At 38.6% G+C, this 18,611-nt stretch overlaps 1 protein-coding gene across 1 annotated transcript in view; it reads left to right on the forward strand.

Moving 5' to 3' along the window:
• The window catches only part of fryl (furry homolog, like), a 47,331-nt gene that overhangs the window by 9,474 nt on the left and 19,246 nt on the right, over window positions 1-18,611 (forward strand). Inside the window, exons 3-30 of the mRNA XM_025065293.1 lie at window positions 3,768-3,976; window positions 4,460-4,513; window positions 5,410-5,549; window positions 5,640-5,736; window positions 6,953-7,032; window positions 7,191-7,271; window positions 7,364-7,532; window positions 8,539-8,631; window positions 8,740-8,838; window positions 9,232-9,333; window positions 13,853-13,956; window positions 14,069-14,177; window positions 14,265-14,351; window positions 14,435-14,606; window positions 14,720-14,852; window positions 14,933-15,040; window positions 15,149-15,386; window positions 15,498-15,674; window positions 15,765-15,851; window positions 15,940-16,208; window positions 16,301-16,505; window positions 16,603-16,727; window positions 16,832-16,889; window positions 16,997-17,088; window positions 17,197-17,369; window positions 17,460-17,620; window positions 17,709-17,819; window positions 18,356-18,529. Of these exons, the coding sequence (XP_024921061.1) occupies window positions 3,768-3,976; window positions 4,460-4,513; window positions 5,410-5,549; window positions 5,640-5,736; window positions 6,953-7,032; window positions 7,191-7,271; window positions 7,364-7,532; window positions 8,539-8,631; window positions 8,740-8,838; window positions 9,232-9,333; window positions 13,853-13,956; window positions 14,069-14,177; window positions 14,265-14,351; window positions 14,435-14,606; window positions 14,720-14,852; window positions 14,933-15,040; window positions 15,149-15,386; window positions 15,498-15,674; window positions 15,765-15,851; window positions 15,940-16,208; window positions 16,301-16,505; window positions 16,603-16,727; window positions 16,832-16,889; window positions 16,997-17,088; window positions 17,197-17,369; window positions 17,460-17,620; window positions 17,709-17,819; window positions 18,356-18,529 (3,707 nt within the window). The remainder of the gene's footprint in view (window positions 1-3,767; window positions 3,977-4,459; window positions 4,514-5,409; window positions 5,550-5,639; window positions 5,737-6,952; window positions 7,033-7,190; window positions 7,272-7,363; window positions 7,533-8,538; window positions 8,632-8,739; window positions 8,839-9,231; window positions 9,334-13,852; window positions 13,957-14,068; window positions 14,178-14,264; window positions 14,352-14,434; window positions 14,607-14,719; window positions 14,853-14,932; window positions 15,041-15,148; window positions 15,387-15,497; window positions 15,675-15,764; window positions 15,852-15,939; window positions 16,209-16,300; window positions 16,506-16,602; window positions 16,728-16,831; window positions 16,890-16,996; window positions 17,089-17,196; window positions 17,370-17,459; window positions 17,621-17,708; window positions 17,820-18,355; window positions 18,530-18,611) is intronic.

The following is an 18,611-nucleotide window of genomic DNA, read 5'->3' on the forward strand; positions in this document are numbered from 1 at the left end:
AGGTAAAATTGCTTGATTCTTTTTTTTCACTGTGTCACACAACCATTGATCGTGCAGCTGATGTCAAATACCACTGAGCCTATACAAAATGATTGAATTAATACTGATAAAAAAATTAAATAAATTGCAGTTCCAATCATAAATAAATCAAAACCTACAAATCTAATAGTATTTGTATTGGTTTTTAAAAATGATTTTGCTTAATGTTTTGAATATATTTATATAGTTAAATTTCTTGAAAACCAAAAACTGCACTCTCATTGCTTTCTATTTTTTCACTAAGTCAGGTTATTCCCAAGATTTTCTCTTCTTTTTGCCCAAGACCCCAGCAAAAATTAAACTGTATGTGTTTATATATTTGACCTATATTTGACTTAAAATAACATTTAAAAAAAAAAAAGAAAAGACTAGAACACTACAAATACGTGGAAATGTACCAAAATTAAGAATGTTACTTTTATTGTGACTTTTTATACAGTAAATGCACCTCATTGGGGGCAGGCAGGTCATTGCTGTTATACCTTTGCTGATGGCTCCAAGTGATTAAGGAATGTGGGTCAAGTAAGGTCAAAGGGCAGGTCAGGAGGGTAAAACAATGTTAAACTTGTAGTCAGTAATTCTGTCTGCCTCGCATATACAGGCAGGTCAAGTGTCTTCAGTTCCAAAATACATTTAAGGTCATTGGTCATGTAATAGCTTAGCAACTAAAAAAAAAAATACAGCACAGATTTTTCAACTTCAGAAATGCATCTCAATGGTGCAGATTGTGTTTTGCAGTTTAACTTTGTTGTTTTCTTCTTTCTTTTCTTTTTTTCTTTGTAACTGTTGTTGCACATAAGATTTGAAGTGTATCTATTTATTCTAATTTAGCAGTGGTTAATGGTGAAAAATAAACCAGTAGTAACTTGTCAGAGACAAAACATGTTGGAACACTTGAGCAGATCTGGTGTGGCCATACCACACCGGCAGTGATTCTTTTGTCTTTTTCTGAAAAGATGGACGCACTCACGGCCCTGCATTCCAACGATGTGTTTGTGTTGTTGTTTCTCGTTGTCCTGACACGGGGAAGTGAGCAGTCGTTTGGGAGGGCTTTATTTTAACTGTGACAAGGTGGAGTCACTCTCTGTGTTGTGTAATCCTGCAGTGCTCTGTTACTAAAGCACAACCATGGAACTTTGGCAAAATACATCTCACATGCCTCTGACAAAAAAAAGATAAACATGTTTCAGTACACCACCGAGGCTGTAGTGGTGAAGTCCTGTACTTTAGGCAAAATGGACCGACTCATTCAGGGTCTATGTGGGTTTTATTTTTTAGTTTTAGTTTTTTTGCTTCGTTTGACTACTATTTATTTCAGCCCTGAAAGTTTCAGACAGTAATTTCTTTTAAAAGGCATGTACCTATGTATGTTTACATATAATAAAAGCAGGTTTAAACGTTTGCATTTTATTTGAATAGGAAAGCCAAAGTTGATCTTGGAGTTGTGAGCATTTGCTTGTGTTCCACCCAGTTCAGTTTTTCTGAATAAAAAGTGAAACTTCCAGGAACTCCAAAAGCATCGACTTGCACGTTTATTTTTCTGTTGACTAAAAGTAGTTCCGCGTATTGTGTTATTGATATTTTCAAAACAATTAAACAGGACAGCTTGGTCAGTGTGTGTGAGAGCAGCGACAGATAAAGGGGTTAGTGAACACACACCACTCATTGGATATGAGGAGCTGGCCATGTGACATCATTGAGGGTGTTGGTAAAGCACAGTAAACAAAGAGGGAAATGCTTGAAAGGCTCTCTGTGCTGCTGGACGACATGACCACAACATAGTCCTGCCAGTTTCCCACATTGGCTGCTCCACCGAAGGTCTTGTGACCATTACCCTGTCGAATGTTTATTGTTAAAGAATGAATTGTTGTTTTGGTTATTTTTTCATCTGCTGAATTTAAAGTTGTTTTATTTTATTAGGATGCTGAAAAGATTATCAGGGTGTATGGTTTTCTTTTGTTTAATTTAAAAAGGCCCTGCACCCTTATTTCTAGCTCATATTTAAACAAGAGAGAAGGATATATAGGATAAATATACTGTATCTCCTGTTATTCTTTGAGAGATCAGTTGTGCAGCTCGATGGGCCTCTGCTGAACAGAAGCTTTATCAAAGGTCCATGGTTATTGTCTTTGCTTTCATCTTTGATCAAACCAAAAAAAGAAATTCCACCAATTTGACAGGAACATTGTGCAGTACATGTGAAGCAAATTTAGTCATTAGAATGTCTGGATATTACTCACTGAAAGATTACAGAATTAGGCAGATTATGCCATTTTGGTCAAATAAAATTATTCAAACACAGATTTCAAAGGTATGACTCAATTCTGATATCTTTGTAAATGTATTCATTATGTCATAATTGATTAAATAATTATGGTCAGTGATTCTTACAGCTTTTCAACTGGATTGTTTTGAATTTGTCAGATATTTTGTCATTTTACACTCCAATTTTCACCCTCATTACAACATTTAATTTACCTGATTTTAAATAGTAATGAATGATTGATAAGATCACTCATTGTTACAGTAATAATGTTTATCACTTTTTAAAGGTTCTGTTAAACTGATATTATACAGCAGTAACGATTTGGTTGGTCCTTATCAAGTTGTGACTGTCAAAATAGTGGCTAGTATTAGTAGTAGTACAGTATTTGAAAACATTTCCAAGAAATTTCTGGAAGGAGTATTTTTTATTACTTCTCTATTATTGGTCGAGAATTTAGTACTTCGTACAAGTCCACAAGCATCGCCCATGATCAGAAGATTGCAGATATTTTTAGAATTCATAGTTTACTTCTAGTACTATTATAGTGTTATTGCTATTGCAACAGCATTTCTAGTGTGGCCCAAACACTGAAGTAGTTAACTGGACCTTTACCCCATTCCCTCTGAAAGGAAGTCTTGCTTTTTTTCTCCCTTGTTGTCACAGAAACATTCATGCCCTGAACTCTGACTACCCTTAAGGAGGAGATTTGTTCTTAAAACAGAATGATCAGTAAAGGAAAATGTGTCTTCCTACTACTGCGTCCAGTGTCTGCTGACTTTAACATGAATGATTTGATTCATGATTTAAAAAAAACAATCCTGGAGCGTTTCATGGACTGACCTTCCCTTTTAGCATTAGCTTTAAATTGGAATATACAGTACATATAGAATTTTTCGCTTTTAAACAGATATTTAATGAGAAAACAGAAAGTACATAGTATTTCTTAGGCAGTACAGTATTTGATTAAAATATAATGTAATGCGTGAGGAGATGGAGGGAGTGTGTGTGTGTGTGTGTTTTTGAGTCATGTTTGAGACAATAGCTCCATTAGAGCCTTTTTTGTTATATTTTTTTACTTACATATAATTCACTCTTTGATGCAGCAGGAGGCATTGAAGCATGAATTACGTAGTCAGACAGTAACATTTGTGAACAATAGTTTATAAGCAATAAATGATTGTGCATAGTAACACTTCCCTGAAACCTTATTTAATATTTTAAGTGTATTTTTCTTTATGCTTCTTCAGAATTTATTGCTTTCTTTTTCACATGCATTTCTTCATAGTCTGATCTTTCGTCCACTCAGTAAATGTGCCTCTTAAGGAAATGTCTTTGCCGGTGTTTGTTTTAGAAATATGCCCTGACATGTCATGTTCTTCACAAGTGCTGTTTTTTGTCTGACCCCATGACTTTGCCTCCCACTGTATTATTTCCTGATCTCCACCCTCTCGCCTCTCTGCAGCTTCTGCACCAGTCAGCAGCAGCGTGAGTAGACGCCGTGCCCCCTCCTCGGTGACTCCCCTCTCGTGGGAGAAACACAACATTGCTGCCATGTCCAGCATCACCATTGACCCCGAGCTCAAGCCCGGGGAGTTTGTCATCAAGAGCCTATTCGCCGAGTTTGCTGTGCTGGCGGAGAAGAAGATCGAGATGGTGATGGCAGAGCCATTGGTGAGTGTCTAGTGGCCCGTTGTCAAAAAACTACAGGAAATGAAACTGAATACACAATATCTGATCAGTGTTCCACCAGTGTGCTCAGATGATCCTGTCTCTTTTGCAACTAACTGCCACTCTTGAACTCTTTAGCCATTTCTAGAACAACTGAAGTATGTGTGAGAAACATGACATTGAGTTGCATAATTGATCATGAAAAAGTGTTTGTGTGCCTTTTGCCTGCCTCTTATCCTCCTTATGCTTTGTCCTGTATAATTGGCCTGTGTTTTTTCTTTATAGATGAGACCAATGTTTAGTTTTTTTTGTTGTTTTTTTTATCTGGCAGCTTTGTTGGCCCTTATTGAAGTTCTGAGCCAAAAACTTCTTTGTCTCTCTCTTCTTTTTGATCTCCCATCATGCTCCTTGCTTTACTGCAGTCAACTGTTTTGCAAGCGCTGCACTTATGTCTTTTTTTTTCTCCTCTCACCATCTCTGTTACAGGAGAAACCACTGTCTCGATCCCTCCAGAGAGGGGAAGATGCACAATTTGACCAGGTCAGTAAAGCTGTTATGATGAACAAAAAGGAAAATCTAGACCACTTTACCACATATTGATGAGACATAATCATTCCCCAAGACCAAATCCAGCTCTTTTGTACGTTTGTATATGCATACGGTATTTAAATCCCCAACTCCACCCAATCAATCCCCCAATGGCCCTTCTGTCCCTCATCTGTAACTGCTGCAGAACTCTATACAATAGGCCTGCCTGCAGAATGCTTTGTTCAGCACAGCACAAAGCCAATGAGGATATGGTGCTATAGATCCAGCTGTCCCCATTGTGAGTGAGGGAGAGAAAATTGGTATAGAGAGTGAGAGTGTAGAATTGCTGTGTCATCCTCAGCAGTAAATCAGCATTGGGTGCTGGAGTGTGTCTGCCTGAAGCCATAAGGGCAAAAGGAGCAGTTGCATAACTCTCATACCTGGTATCAATCACCACTTCCCTTACTACAGCAGGCTGAACTTTACGCACTCACCAAAGTACCGAGCATACTGACCCTGTCCTGCCTTATTATTGTCAAAAAAAGTCTGCGGGAATCATGAAAGTCCTGACTTAGTTTTGGTCTGACAGCAGAAGATTGTTTCAAAAACCTTTTTGATCGTTGACGTGTTCATCTTGTTTATAGAACTGTCTGATTATCATCACTGATTTTATCAATAGAAGAACAGACTATGATTTCTATTGTAGACGTGAAACGAAACACAAAGAAAGTGCAGTCAAGCTGTTCAATACACACTATTAGAACTGATAGACATGATAAATCAATAAAGAGTAGAGAATGCCTACTTCCACTGTTTATTTTACATGTATTTTTTTATGTACCAGATCCAGTTCTGAATGTGACGACATTTGAATTAAATTGCTGTTGTAAATGTTTTTTCTTCGTCAGTTAATAAGCTCTATGAGCTCAATAGCAGAACACTGTTTGCCCTCCCTGCTGCGCACCCTTCTTGACTGGTACTGGCGGCAGAGTGGCACAGAAGACGAGTCTTACGAGTACAGGCCTCGCTCGAGTACAAAGTCCAAAGGGTGAGATTACATGTCTTGTTATATTCTCCTTGTTTTTGTTTTTTTAGATGAACCTTAACCTGAAAAAGAAATGTCCTCCCTTCTCTGTAGAGATGAACAGCACCGGGATAAAGATTACCTTTTGGAACGCAGGGACTTAGCCATAGATTTCATTTTTTGTTTAGTTTCCGTGGAAGTTCTAAAGCAGGTGAGCCCTCCAGCACTGTCTTTGTAGAAACATTGTTATATATATGTATGTATGTATGTATGTATGTAGGTATGTAGGTATGTGTGTGTGTTCATTGAAGACAAAGAACTTTACGTTGTCTATTAAGTGTTGTTGTTGCTGTACTTTTTTCGTTGTCGTTGTGTTTTGAAAAGTAAGTGCCCCTAGATATGCATTTCAGGTACCCTGTGAAAGTTGTTTAGGCATTTCTATTTTGAGGCTTAAACTAACAGATAATCCCGGAGGACACATCCGTGCAAAATGTTTGATTTTAGAAGCAGCGTATGAGTCTGAACAGGCACCAGCTCAACAAAGTTAGATGGCTGGAAAAAAGAACACCGATGGAGTGACAACTTATGAAAATATTAAAACAGCTGCTTATTTGTGAATCACATCTAGCTCAAGCTGCGGCATGTAGGCTGTGCAAGAAGTGATTCATACAGTGACTTCTCAGTTAAAAGTTCTTGCTATTATTGCATTCAGTATCACAAACATGACACACATGAGAGCTAACTTGTTGTTTGTGTTCATGCTGAGGTTTTGTGTCCAAAATCCCTGCAGCGGTCACTCTAGTCCAGGGGTCTGCAACCTTTTTAAAACTGAGAGCTACTTCAAGGGCACTTAGTAATTCGAAGAGCTACTTGTTTGATACAGACTTCCCAAACAATGTACAGACAATAGTAGACACTCTTCTTACCATCATCATTTCACCCATTTGAATATCACTGCAAGTGTAACTGATTAAAAAAGCACAGTAACAGTACAGTTTATAACCCTCTTGTTGACTAGTTTTATTTTTACTACCTTATGTAGTCCATGGGGGCTACCAGGTGCCCCTATTAGCGATCCTCCTTTACATTTTATAATGATTTAAAATGTCAATAGGCCCAAAGAATAAGATTCTTATTATTGGGATCTACGTATGTCCTTTGAGCTTAATAACTAAACTACATAAAAACTCAAGTTGCCTTCAGGAAACAAATTTAAAACAGAAATCAAATTCCTACTTTTTTGTATCATGATTTCATGAAATGAAATGAAATGCCCATACAAGGCAACTTCTTAAAGTTTCCGGTTCCACAAGACCACAGCTAAGAACTCCTTGGATTTCTTGCTGTAGGATATTAATTTAAGGTAGCAAAGAAAATAGACCAATAATGTTTTTAATTAGACTAACAATTCCGTGTTTGCGTCACAGATTCCTCTTCACCCAGTGCCAGATGTTTTAGTCCATGAAGTTCTAAACCTGGCCTTCAAGCACTTTAAACACAAAGAGGGGTAAGGAGGCAGAAGCACTCTGGTCACAGACATGCTGTATATGATTAAATTCCAAACAAAAAAAGGCTGAGTTTTGAATGGACTTGCTCTATGTCATTGTGTCTCTCTATGTCAAGTAAAATTCTGTAACTGTTCTTATGCCTTTTGTCAATGTACAGGTACTGTGGTCCTAATACTGGCAACGAACACATCATCGCTGACTTGTATGCAGAGGTCATTGGAATCCTCACACAGTCAAAGTAAGCGCTCTTCATTCTTTATTCTACCTCTAATCTGAAACAACACACGTGTCTGTGTACAATAAAAACACTCTGTCTGTATGTCCACTCAGGTTTCAGGCAGTCAGGAAAAAGTTCAACACAGAACTCAAGGAGCTCAAGCAAAAAGAGCAGAGTCCGTTCGTAGTCCAGAGCATCATCAGTCTTATTATGGGCATGAAATTCTTCAGGGTTAAAATGTATCCTGTCGAGGACTTTGAGGCTTCTTTTCAGTTCATGCAGGTAAATTAACAATGTTGAAATATTGGGTTTTCCTATAACTGTACAAACAAGTTAATAAGAAATGAATCCAACGCTGTTGTTGTAAATTCTGGATTATATTTGCCAACTTTTGCAGAGATTTGTGCTTAGAGAGTGCTGTCTGAAGTGTTCCTTTAATTATGCAGACCTTCCAGAGTGTACCAAGAGCAAGTGTGGCTAAACTGTGTGTTTGATCAAATGCTGAGAACCACATTTTTTAAACTTTTTTTTAAATTCTTGTCACTTTGTTCAGACTCAGCAGCTCTTCATAGCCATGGCTCATAAAGCTGGATGAGTAATGATCAGTGTTGATGTTTGCCAAGAAGTGAATCTATGTGCTATGCTGGCTTTGCCAAGAGCAGGACAGTAGCTTTTCCATTAATCTCTAAGCAGCAACACACTTGACTGTTCACCCTTAACTGGTCTGTGATTTCCTAATGTGTTAATGGAACATGCCGTGGTTTATGTGCACCGCTCACTCCTATCACATATCATGGCTCCCGCTCTGATCATTATCTTTCAGACTCTGAGAAGCACAAGATACTTCAAGTTTATCATTATTAAATATAATCCATTGAAAACTGAATTTCCTCCAGTCATAAATAGAACAATGTCTCCATACGTAATGGCTGGGGTTGTGTGGGGTAAAACACAATAACACGATGCTTTGATCTGTGGCATTTCCTCTCTTTACACGGAAGCTGCACATTTTAGACCTGCTTTGTTCTCTTAATACTTTCCATCACAGATGAATTTGTGCTTTACAAATAAAATCTGTTCGACAAAACAATGGTCATGTGTGGCTCGGGCACCTTTTTCTGTTCAGCTTTTCTCAATGAAGCTGCATACTTGTAAAATACTTCCGAGGGTACTATACTGATACATATAGACATGATGTCCAGGACAGGGTAGAGGTCTGTATCTGGACTACACAGTGCAGATCTGTGTGTGTGGTTTTCACATGTTCCTTTTTGCTGATTGGTTCTAGGAGTGTGCGCAGTATTTCCTTGATGTCAAAGATAAGGACGTAAAGCATGCCTTAGCAGGCCTTTTTGTGGAGATCCTTATCCCTGTTGCAGCTGTAAGTAACAAAGCTTTCCCATTTATCTTGTTCCATGGTATAAGGACTTTCTGCACGTATTTGTGTAGATGGTAGAATCCACGTTATAACACCTGGTTCAATTTACAGGCGGTCAAAAATGAAGTCAATGTGCCGTGTTTGAAGAACTTTGTGGAGATGCTCTACCAGACGACATTCGACCTCAGCTCAAGGAAGAAACACTCATTGGTATATTTGAACTCCCCCTCACTCCCTCCTACTGTGGCACAAGAATTACTGCTTTAAAGTAAACATTTGCAAAAGAAGTTATTTTGGTAACCTTAAAAAATAATTAGTTCTTTAAGGTTGAATGGACTATGTTTTTTTTTTTTTTCAACGTACCCCATGTTTTGTTTCTTCGCTTAGAAGCGGTTCTTTTAATATTTAATTTCATTTTTACAGCTTACTATGATTGCTTTGTAACAATATTTGAATCTGCATTAAAATATTTGGCCAGTACTACGTTTATCACATTTAACTAACACTCCCTATTAAATGTTCTGTTTACTAATTGCCTTTCGGACAGTCTGTTAACTTCCAATCCAGTTGCCTTTAGATACTAACACTGTTTTCCCTCCACAGGCTCTGTATCCCCTGGTGACATGTCTGCTGTGTGTTAGTCAAAAGCAGTTCTTTCTCAACAACTGGCACATCTTCCTCCAGAACTGCCTCTCGCACCTCAAGGTACTGTTTTCAGTGTTTTCACCCACTGCATCCACATGGATTCAATTCTTTATCTTATAGTTTTGAAAAAGAAAAAACCCAAAATGACATTTAGATAGGTAGGGGCTTGTACGTGGCCAGGTGATGACTACCTTAATAGAAGTTATAACCAGCTAAAGTTAAAGCATCCATTACTGTATTACTGTAATTATATATCTTCATTATTATATATGTTCTTATGGTTTATTTAGGAGTGTGTGTTCTGTGTTTCAGTCTAAAGATGTCAATGCCTCCACTTTCATTAACAACAAAATTTGAACAGAAATAGCACTTGATTTCATAAGACAATCGTTTTGAGTTAATTTACACCAGGGGTCCCCAACATTTCCATGCACCACAGATTAATCTTGTTTGAGACAATGTTAATGTTAAATTCCCTCATTCTCCCAATTAAAAAAACTCTCAAACCCTTGAATCTCAAATCCTCAAATCTTGAAAAATATTTTTTCAAGATTATGTGCTTTATTTTTTGGAGATTTAACACATGAATTAAACCACATTACAAATTAACAAATTAATAAATTGTCATACTGACAATACATCAAATTAATAATATGTCTATTATATTTTCTCTGCAACCCATGAACAATTTGCCCACAGGCCTGACACAGGTCTGTGCCAGGTTGGGGACTTGTGGTTTAGACCTGTGGTTCTCAAACTGTGGTACGCTTACCACCAGTGGTATGCAAACGCTCTCTAGTGGTACGTGGGGAAAATTCATATTTTCACATTTACATTTTCAATTGAATAAATCTGAAACATACCATGCACAATCAATACAACATTTGAACATAAACATCTTTATAAACATTTCTAAACATCTTTCATGTGTGGTGGAAGCTAACAGTGAAGGCCTATGCTGCCATATTCTAATGTTGGTCATAATGGTGGTACTCAGAGAGCTCAATGTTTTCTCAGGGGGTACAGAGTATAAAAAGTTTGAGAACCACTGGTTTAGACAAAAATAAACCAAATAAAAGCTACGTACAGTTACGTGCTACTAAAATCACAGCAAATCGCTGGTCAAGTCTTTGAATGATGGCATGTGAACCAATTACAAACAAATCAAAAACTGCTTGACTTTTAATTTTTTTTATAAAGAGTGACTGACAGACCTACAGACTTGATGTTTTGCTCAAACCTGTACTTTTGATTACCGTGTGTGGGTATTACATGATTTTGGATACATTTCCATGTGGGTCTTTGTGATTGTGTTGGATCTGATTGGCCATCTATCTTCTCGGTGATCTCACTCCAGTGTCTTCTTGTTTTGAGTTAATTGTTTTTGTAACTTACTTCAGTTTAAAATTTTGTTTTTAATCAGTGTACTGATTGGCTATTGCTTTGTCTTTGATTGAGATACTTTTTTTATGATTTGTGTGGTTGCTTCAGTGAATTGATCCTTTTAAATAAGTGTTCCCAATAAGGCTGCTAATGAAAAGATATCCTATTTTGCTTTTGAGTAAGGCTGCACAGTACATTTACAATATTTAATATTTACAATAATATATTGATGTGTTGGTCTCATTGGCCATCATCTGAAGATTTCTGTTTTCTGGCATTACAACAACTTAACGTTGAAAGTAATGTTGGAGCCAGTTTTTGATGATGTGAAATATTTAAACTGAAACTGAAAGAACTTTTCAAACTCTGATAAAGTGAGATTTATGTCATTGTTTTCCAGCCCTACTAAAAAGTGAGATAGGACGAAGGGTGGATCGTTTAGGGATTATTTCGCAAATCATTGATCTCTACAGGGTTAAGATACGACTTTGCGTTGGTTGAAATGATCTACTGACCCGGTTGTTTGTCTGATGTTTGCCAGCTTCACCTTCAGGGCAGTCTGTGTTCCTTTTTAAATTTTTCCATTCACATCTATAAATACTTTTCCTCACTTTTCCCTTGCCATATTGAATTTACTCCTTTTTCGGTTGCATTGATTTCTAAAACACGACACACTGATTTTTTTTATGCTTCAAAATTTACCGTAAGTTAAACTTAAACGTTAAGTTCGTTGTTCATAATCGCACATAAAACACAAAAATACCTGTAATCTTTTAAGAAATTGGCAGGTGGTTAAGAACTCCATTGTGTTTCATTTGTGTTAAACCTTAAGTTTATTTTCCCAGATTGACAAGAGTAAGCTGTTGTATTGCTCTTGATACATATTTTTTTTAGGTTGTTTTTGTTTCTGTCTCTAACTTGCATGTGTCCCCCTCCTCCCAAACCCAAACATTCTTTGTCTCCTATCATTTGATCTTTTTATTTATTTTTTTTTCTTACACTGACCTGCTCCAGATGCCGTCTAACAACAGCATCAGAAAGCAGATTGAGACGCTGCAGGTGAGTGATGTGGTGTCAGCAACAACTTGCCTGGTGCTCCTGATATTTAGTGACTCACTGTCCTCACCGGGACGTAAGACAACTGTGTCCAGCCTACATGTCTTGTCCAGTGGTGGGATGTTTGCTGTGGTCGGTGGTGTGTTAAGTAGAAACTAATGAGAACTTCTTTGTTGTGTAACTTTCGGTGTTGCGTTAGCTATATTTTTGAAGTTGATTTTGAAGCACCAGGTTTGACTTTGGTAAAGAAGCAATACTTCATGTTAGTGAAACACATTAACTCGTTTTAAATAACTCTTTTCTCAGTTGCTTGTTGAGGTGAACTTGAAAATTCTAAATTCTATTTTCCCAATAACACAACTCTTCTACTCTTCTACCCTTTTGTTTAAAGAAGAGGCAAATTCCTTTACAATAACATAAAAATAAAATAGATTATTCACATAATATCTTTTAGCATTAAGAAGATAGTTATTGTGTTAACCTTCAACAAATCTATCAATGAATGCTTCTGTTTCACTCAGTAAAAGTTGGAGCAGAGGCAGTGTAGGAGTAAAAATTTAATGCAGGAGAACACCCGAGGAGGCTCTTCCTCTAAATGTTTAACAGTCACACAGGAAAAAACTTGGGCAAATTCCAAGATGCACATTATAAGACGGTTGTCATGGGCGGTTCCAACAACCCTAATTCACACCTTAACTCAGGTGAAACTAACGCTCTAATTTGTTCAAGAATATTATCATAAATATTGTTTAGCGTCTTTATGAAAACCTGTAGTTTTCCATTAGAGTAGTTGCAACAGAAAATAGTATCTTGAATAAGGGATAAAATGTCTTCTATGGCTTTGAACTTGAAGTTTTGGCTCTTGAGATTGGATCTTCCAAACATTCCAGAAGTTTTACAAAGCAAAGCTGTTCAAAAACTCACCACTGTTCAGAGTAGTTTTCCAGCACAGCAGAAAGTATTTTAGGTCTGTTATAATTTCCAGTTCTCCAATTCTTTTTTTTTTTTAATTGTCTGATGACATCTCTGTACCCCCTCTGTGTGTAACCAATTGGGTGGATAATTTAGCTGGTTGTGTCCGACCTTCCACCTTATCGTTGTAGCACTAGAAGGCAGCACACTACAGTGATGTATTCTAGTTGCATACAGCAAGGTAAAATTTTATTAAATTTTAACAGTGGTAAGTTGCATTGATTTGTAATTTTATTTATTTATTATACACAAATTAACTAATGTGACTAGTGTGTCTATCTTGACAGCCCTAGTTTAAATACATTATTGAAGATATCTTTGTATATGCTGCATCAGTAGCCTTTTGTTTTAAAGGTGCTGTATTTTAGCACATAGTATGTTGTACACTTAAGCCTTTTCACTTTGCCTGACTTTTAATGAGATCTGTGATAAGCTGGGAACAGGACAGGCCACAGGGATCTCTGTTCTGTTATGTCATCACAGGGGTGTTGTTGGTTTAATGGAACCCTGTGTAAAACTGTTTGTTTACTGTAATTTGCTTCACTTCACGAATATTAATACTGTCTTTTTAGAACTAAGGATGTAAAGCTTGGGTTAAACAGGAAACTCCAGGCTGTGGTCACTAATATGGCAATCTTTGCACTGTGATGACATCACACGTCACATGCATTGTCGCAGTTCTTTCACCATTTTCCTAGAACAGTCTAGTAGATTGGCTAGACTCACCCACTCTGTTTAGATTCTCAGTTTAAAAAAAAAGTTTGACTCATGGGGTTGGGAATGACTGAACTTTATGTTGTGTCACAGTGACTTAAGTGTGTTTTATAAACAATGACTCCTCCTGACTCAACACGACTGTTTCCATCCTCTTGTGTTTCATCATGAAGTTTTAAAGGTTCTAACTAATATTTTCATGTTACGTGATGAAGGAGTATGATAGACAAAATTGTTTACGTTTGTTTCTGTTTTGTGTTTTTAATTTTGTGGAGTGGACAGCTCGGATGCCATCATCCACGTGGCATTTTAAATCATTCACACCCTTTTAAAAGTTGTTGGTTATCATGTGTATGGTCAGCCTGTAGCACAGTTGACAACCTAATCAGGTGGGTAATGAATATGATTTCATTTTTTTTCCAAGTGACTAATATCATTGTTGGTACATCCACAGAACAAAGACCCAAAAATGTCCCGTGTTGCTCTGGAGTCACTCTACAGGCTACTGTGGGTCTACATCATCAGGATCAAGTGTGAGAGTAACACGGTCACACAAAGGTCAGTTCCAGAATTGACTGTAGCATACATTCACAAACAACATTAAAGATGGTGAAAGGATGTCGACTGTTACCTGCTGTGATTTATACATTTCTTCTCTTCTCCGTCCTAGTCGTCTACTCAGCATCGTTTCAGCACTTTTCCCCAAAGGTTCTCGTAGTGTAGTACCAAGAGACACTCCCCTCAACATTTTTGTCAAGATCATTCAGTTCATAGCTCAGGTATGCTGTAAGCAACAGTTGATTTAACTGTTTAACTTCACAGCTGCAGCTGGAGATGATGTTTTGCTATTTTGGCTGTCGTTACAGGAAAGACTGGACTTTGCTATGAAGGAAATAATTTACGACCTCCTGTGTGTGGGCAAGTCGCACAAAACATTTACCATCAATCCAGAGGTGAAGCTGACTAAAGCTGATGATGCTTTTCCTGTTTTGTCTATAGACAAATTCTCATTCTCTGCTTTCTCTTGCCTTCCCAGAGGATGAATATTGGTTTGCGGGCGTTCTTGGTGATCGCAGACAGCCTACAGCAAAAAGATGGGGAGCCGCCTATGCCTACCACGGGAATCATCATGCCCTCTGGTAACACTTTACGTGTCAAAAAGATCTTTCTCAACACCACCCTTACTGATGAGGAGGCCAAGGGGATAGGTGGGTCTGATTGGTTTAACTTTCGAGACACAAACAGATACAATTGTATGAAGTATTTTGAAATCTGTGTTTATTGTAACAACTCTGCTTTTGATGTTGTTGTTTTTTTGCAGGCATGTCACTGTATTACCCACAAGTCAGAAAAGCCCTAGATAACATACTGAGACACCTGGACAAGGAGGTGGGCCGCTCCATGAGCATGACCAATGTACAGATGTCCAACAAAGAGCCAGAGGACATGATCACGTATGTCCTCAAAACTGCAAATCCATTCAATAATTTTATAACCAATCTGTAAGTTACTTCATACAATGTTTGTGTTTCAGGGGGGAGAGGAAACCAAAGATAGATCTGTTCCGTACGTGTGTTGCTGCCATCCCAAGGCTGATACCAGACGGCATGACCAGACAGGATCTAATAGAGCTTCTCGCAAAGTATATCAGTCTTTCTAATTTTACCTCACACTACACTGTAGCTCTGGTTGCCCTTCACTTGTCCTCTAACACCTGCTTGTCTCCGGCTGACCCTCTGTCCTCCTCTAGGCTGACCATTCACATGGACGAGGAGCTGCGTGGCCTTGCCTTTACTACACTACAGGCCCTGATGGTGGATTTCCCTGAGTGGCGTGAGGATGTTCTGTCAGGGTTTGTCTACTTTATTGTTAGAGAGGTGACCGATGTCCACCCCACCCTTTTGGACAATGCTGTGAAAATGCTACTGCAGCTTATTAGCCAGTGGAGGCAAGCAGTGCAGAGCAGCAACAAGAGTCATGATGCTCAGGTTGGTTTCTGCTGCAATCTTCGACCCCTCTATAACAGAGTCCAGTTTATTCATGTCAAATGTTTTAAATACACTGTGTCATCCAAAGAAGTGTTTCTATTTCTTGAACAGAACTCAGGCACCGGCCGCTCTCTGTCTCTGGACCGCATTCCGTCACTGAGTGTGCTGCATGTGGTGGAAGGCTTAGCTTTGGTGGTGCTTTGCAGCTGCCGCCCAGCAACACGCAGGCTGGCGGTTAATGTCCTAAAGGAAACCCGTGCTCTGCACACAGCACTGGGAATAGGCAAAGTAAGCAGATTTAAAGTCACTTTGACTCCCAATCTATGATCTTTGTTTGACTGTACTTGTATTTACTGTAGTATTTGTGGTGTTTTCCAGGGTGATGAAGAGTTGGCAATTGATGTAATGGACAGATTGAGTGCATCAGTTTTGGAGAGTTTCATTCATCTGACGGGAGCTGATCAGGTTCAAATGCCTTTTTGTTTCACCTAATATTTTTTACCACTTTTACTGAGATTTACTGAGATTAAACACACCTCTCTTCACTCTATAGACCAACCTGCTGTATTGTCCAAGTGGGATTGATCTTCAGACCCTTGCAGAGTGGAGCTCATCTCCCATCAGCCATCAGTTTGATGTCATAAGTCCCTCACACATCTGGGTGTTTGCCCATGTTACTCAGGGCCAGGACCCTTGGGTCATCAGTTTCTCCAGTTACCTCCGGCAAGAGAACCTGCCCAAACATTGTCCCACTGCTCTCAACTACGCCTGGATGTTCGCCTACACCCGTCTGCAGTTACTTTCTCCTCAAGTTGACATCAAGTATGTTTCCTATTTCCACAATTGAGCATTTATATTATCAGTGTAGAGTTTTGTTTTTAAATGCCTCTCTTTCTGCTCTCTGCTGTTTGCAGTAGTCCTATCAATGCAAAGAAAGTGAACACACTGAACAGCAGTGACTCCTACATCGGTCTTTGGAGAAACTACTTGATTCTGTGCTGTAGCTCTGCCTCCTCTTCTTCGATGTCCTCCTCATCGTCCACCTCTGGCTCAGTCCGCTGTTCCCCACCTGAGACGCTGGCGTCCACACCTGACAGTGGCTACAGTTATGATTCAAAGGTCAGAAATTGTAGTGTCTCTCATTTAACACATGCAACATCTGTTATTTGTCACGGTATTTTAACAATAGCATCATGTTGAATATGTCTGTACACAGATTGTTGGCACTCCATCTCCCTCATCTCTTTTCAAACACATTGTTCCTATGATGCGCTCTGAGAGCATGGACATCACAGAGTCTCTGGTGCTGGGGCTTGGCAGGACCAACCCCATCGCCTTCAGGTACACAGTTAGGACGATTACACTTCTGAACCCTATTTATTTAGATATACATGTGTATATATGTGTGTTGTTACTTTCATTCACATAACATTAATGATCTTTAGAGATTTGTTGGAGGAACTCAATCCCATCATAAAAGAAGCTCTGGAAAGAAGACCTGAAGTAAGAACTGTTCAGTATTTAGAATATTTCTCTTACAGTTCAGTGGTAAAGAAAGGGTGGTTTTAATCAAAACAATATTCTCCTTTGGTTTTTTGCTCTTTGTGCAGAACATGAAGCGACGCAGGCGTCGTGATATCCTCAGGGTCCAGCTGGTCCGGATATTTGAGCTTCTAGCTGATGCTGGCGTCATCAGTCAGATGTGTGTGATCTAAAAATATTATAATGATAAGTGTAATAAAATGTTGGGATTTCTGTTACATGCATCATACATCTGGGGGTTTTTTTTCATCATTTTTTCATTTTAAAGAGCTAGCGGAGGTTTGGATGGAGAGAGCCACTCTTTGAACAGTGCACTGCTGGAGTATGTTGATCTGACCAGGCAGCTGCTGGAGGCTGAAAATGACAAGGACTCTGATACACTGAAGGACATCCGATGTCACTTCAGCGCCCTTGTGGCGAATATCATACAAAATGTCCCAGGTATTTAGTAATTTATTTTTATTTCTCATCTTTACTGAGTCTTTGTCTTAAGTTTATTGCGTTGTGTTTGATTCTGGTCTTTGTGCTCAGTCCACAAGAGAAGAACCATCTTTCCTCAGCAGTCACTAAGACACAGCCTGTTCATGCTGTTCAGTCACTGGGCTGGACCTTTCAGCATCATGTTCACGCCTCTGGACCGTTACAGTGACAGAAATATGCAGATCAACCGCCATCAGTACTGTGCACTAAAGGTACACACAACCTTCTTAAAGGATGTACTGTACAGAAAATGTTCAAACCCATGCTCTCTGTTGACCTGTAAACTTGATGTGGCTCCAGGCGATGTCTGCAGTTTTGTGTTGTGGCCCTGTAGCTGATAACGTTGGCCTCTCTTCTGACGGCTACCTCTACAAGTGGCTGGACAACATCCTGGATTCTCAGGACAAAAAAGTAAGTGAAAGGGACACTTGTCGGGTGTGGGGATGAGAATATTTATTTTTTAACTAAAATGTGTGTAATAGTATTTAATTTATACACATTTTTTTTTCCCTTTGAGTGAATGACATCTTTGTTTATTTACTAATGTTCTTCAAAAGGCCTGCCCTAAGAAACTGTTTCTTGAATTCAAAGTATTTAACAGCAGTATATTATTACCATTATATCGTTACCAGGTCCTCTTAGAGCATTAATACAATGCTGACAGTTCTATGGAGAGCAGCATATAATACAAATGTCGTACAAAGTGACGTCACACACACTCTTATTTTACAACACTTGCACTACCTAGTGGTAGTTCGGTAGTACTGCAGGAGGGATATTTCATTAAGTGGAAACACGGACGAAGGAATTAGCAATGCAATATGAAAAGCCACTATAACTATTGTAAAGTAATATACATGGATCATTTTCTAAAATGTGAGTTTGATTTGCTCTGACAGTAGGTAGATTTAAAGCCAAAGTGCTTAAGACTTCACTATGTTGTCCAGGTTCACCAGCTGGGTTGTGAGGCTGTGATGCTGTTGTTGGAGCTGAATCCAGACCAGAGCAACCTGATGTTTTGGGCCGTGGATCGATGTTACACTGGCTCCCGGCGCGTGGCTGCTGGCTGCTTCAAAGCCATAGCTAATGTCTTTCACAACAGGTCCTTGAACATCTCATGTTTCCAGCATTTCCATTATCTTTGATTATATTTGAAGTTCTCAGGTCAACTGAAGTTTTTTTGTTTTTTTACATTTTTGCTCA

This window comes from Cynoglossus semilaevis, chromosome 2 (assembly GCF_000523025.1).
Source record: "Cynoglossus semilaevis isolate Cse_v1.0 chromosome 2, Cse_v1.0, whole genome shotgun sequence".
NCBI classification, from domain to species: Eukaryota; Metazoa; Chordata; class Actinopteri; order Pleuronectiformes; family Cynoglossidae; genus Cynoglossus; species Cynoglossus semilaevis.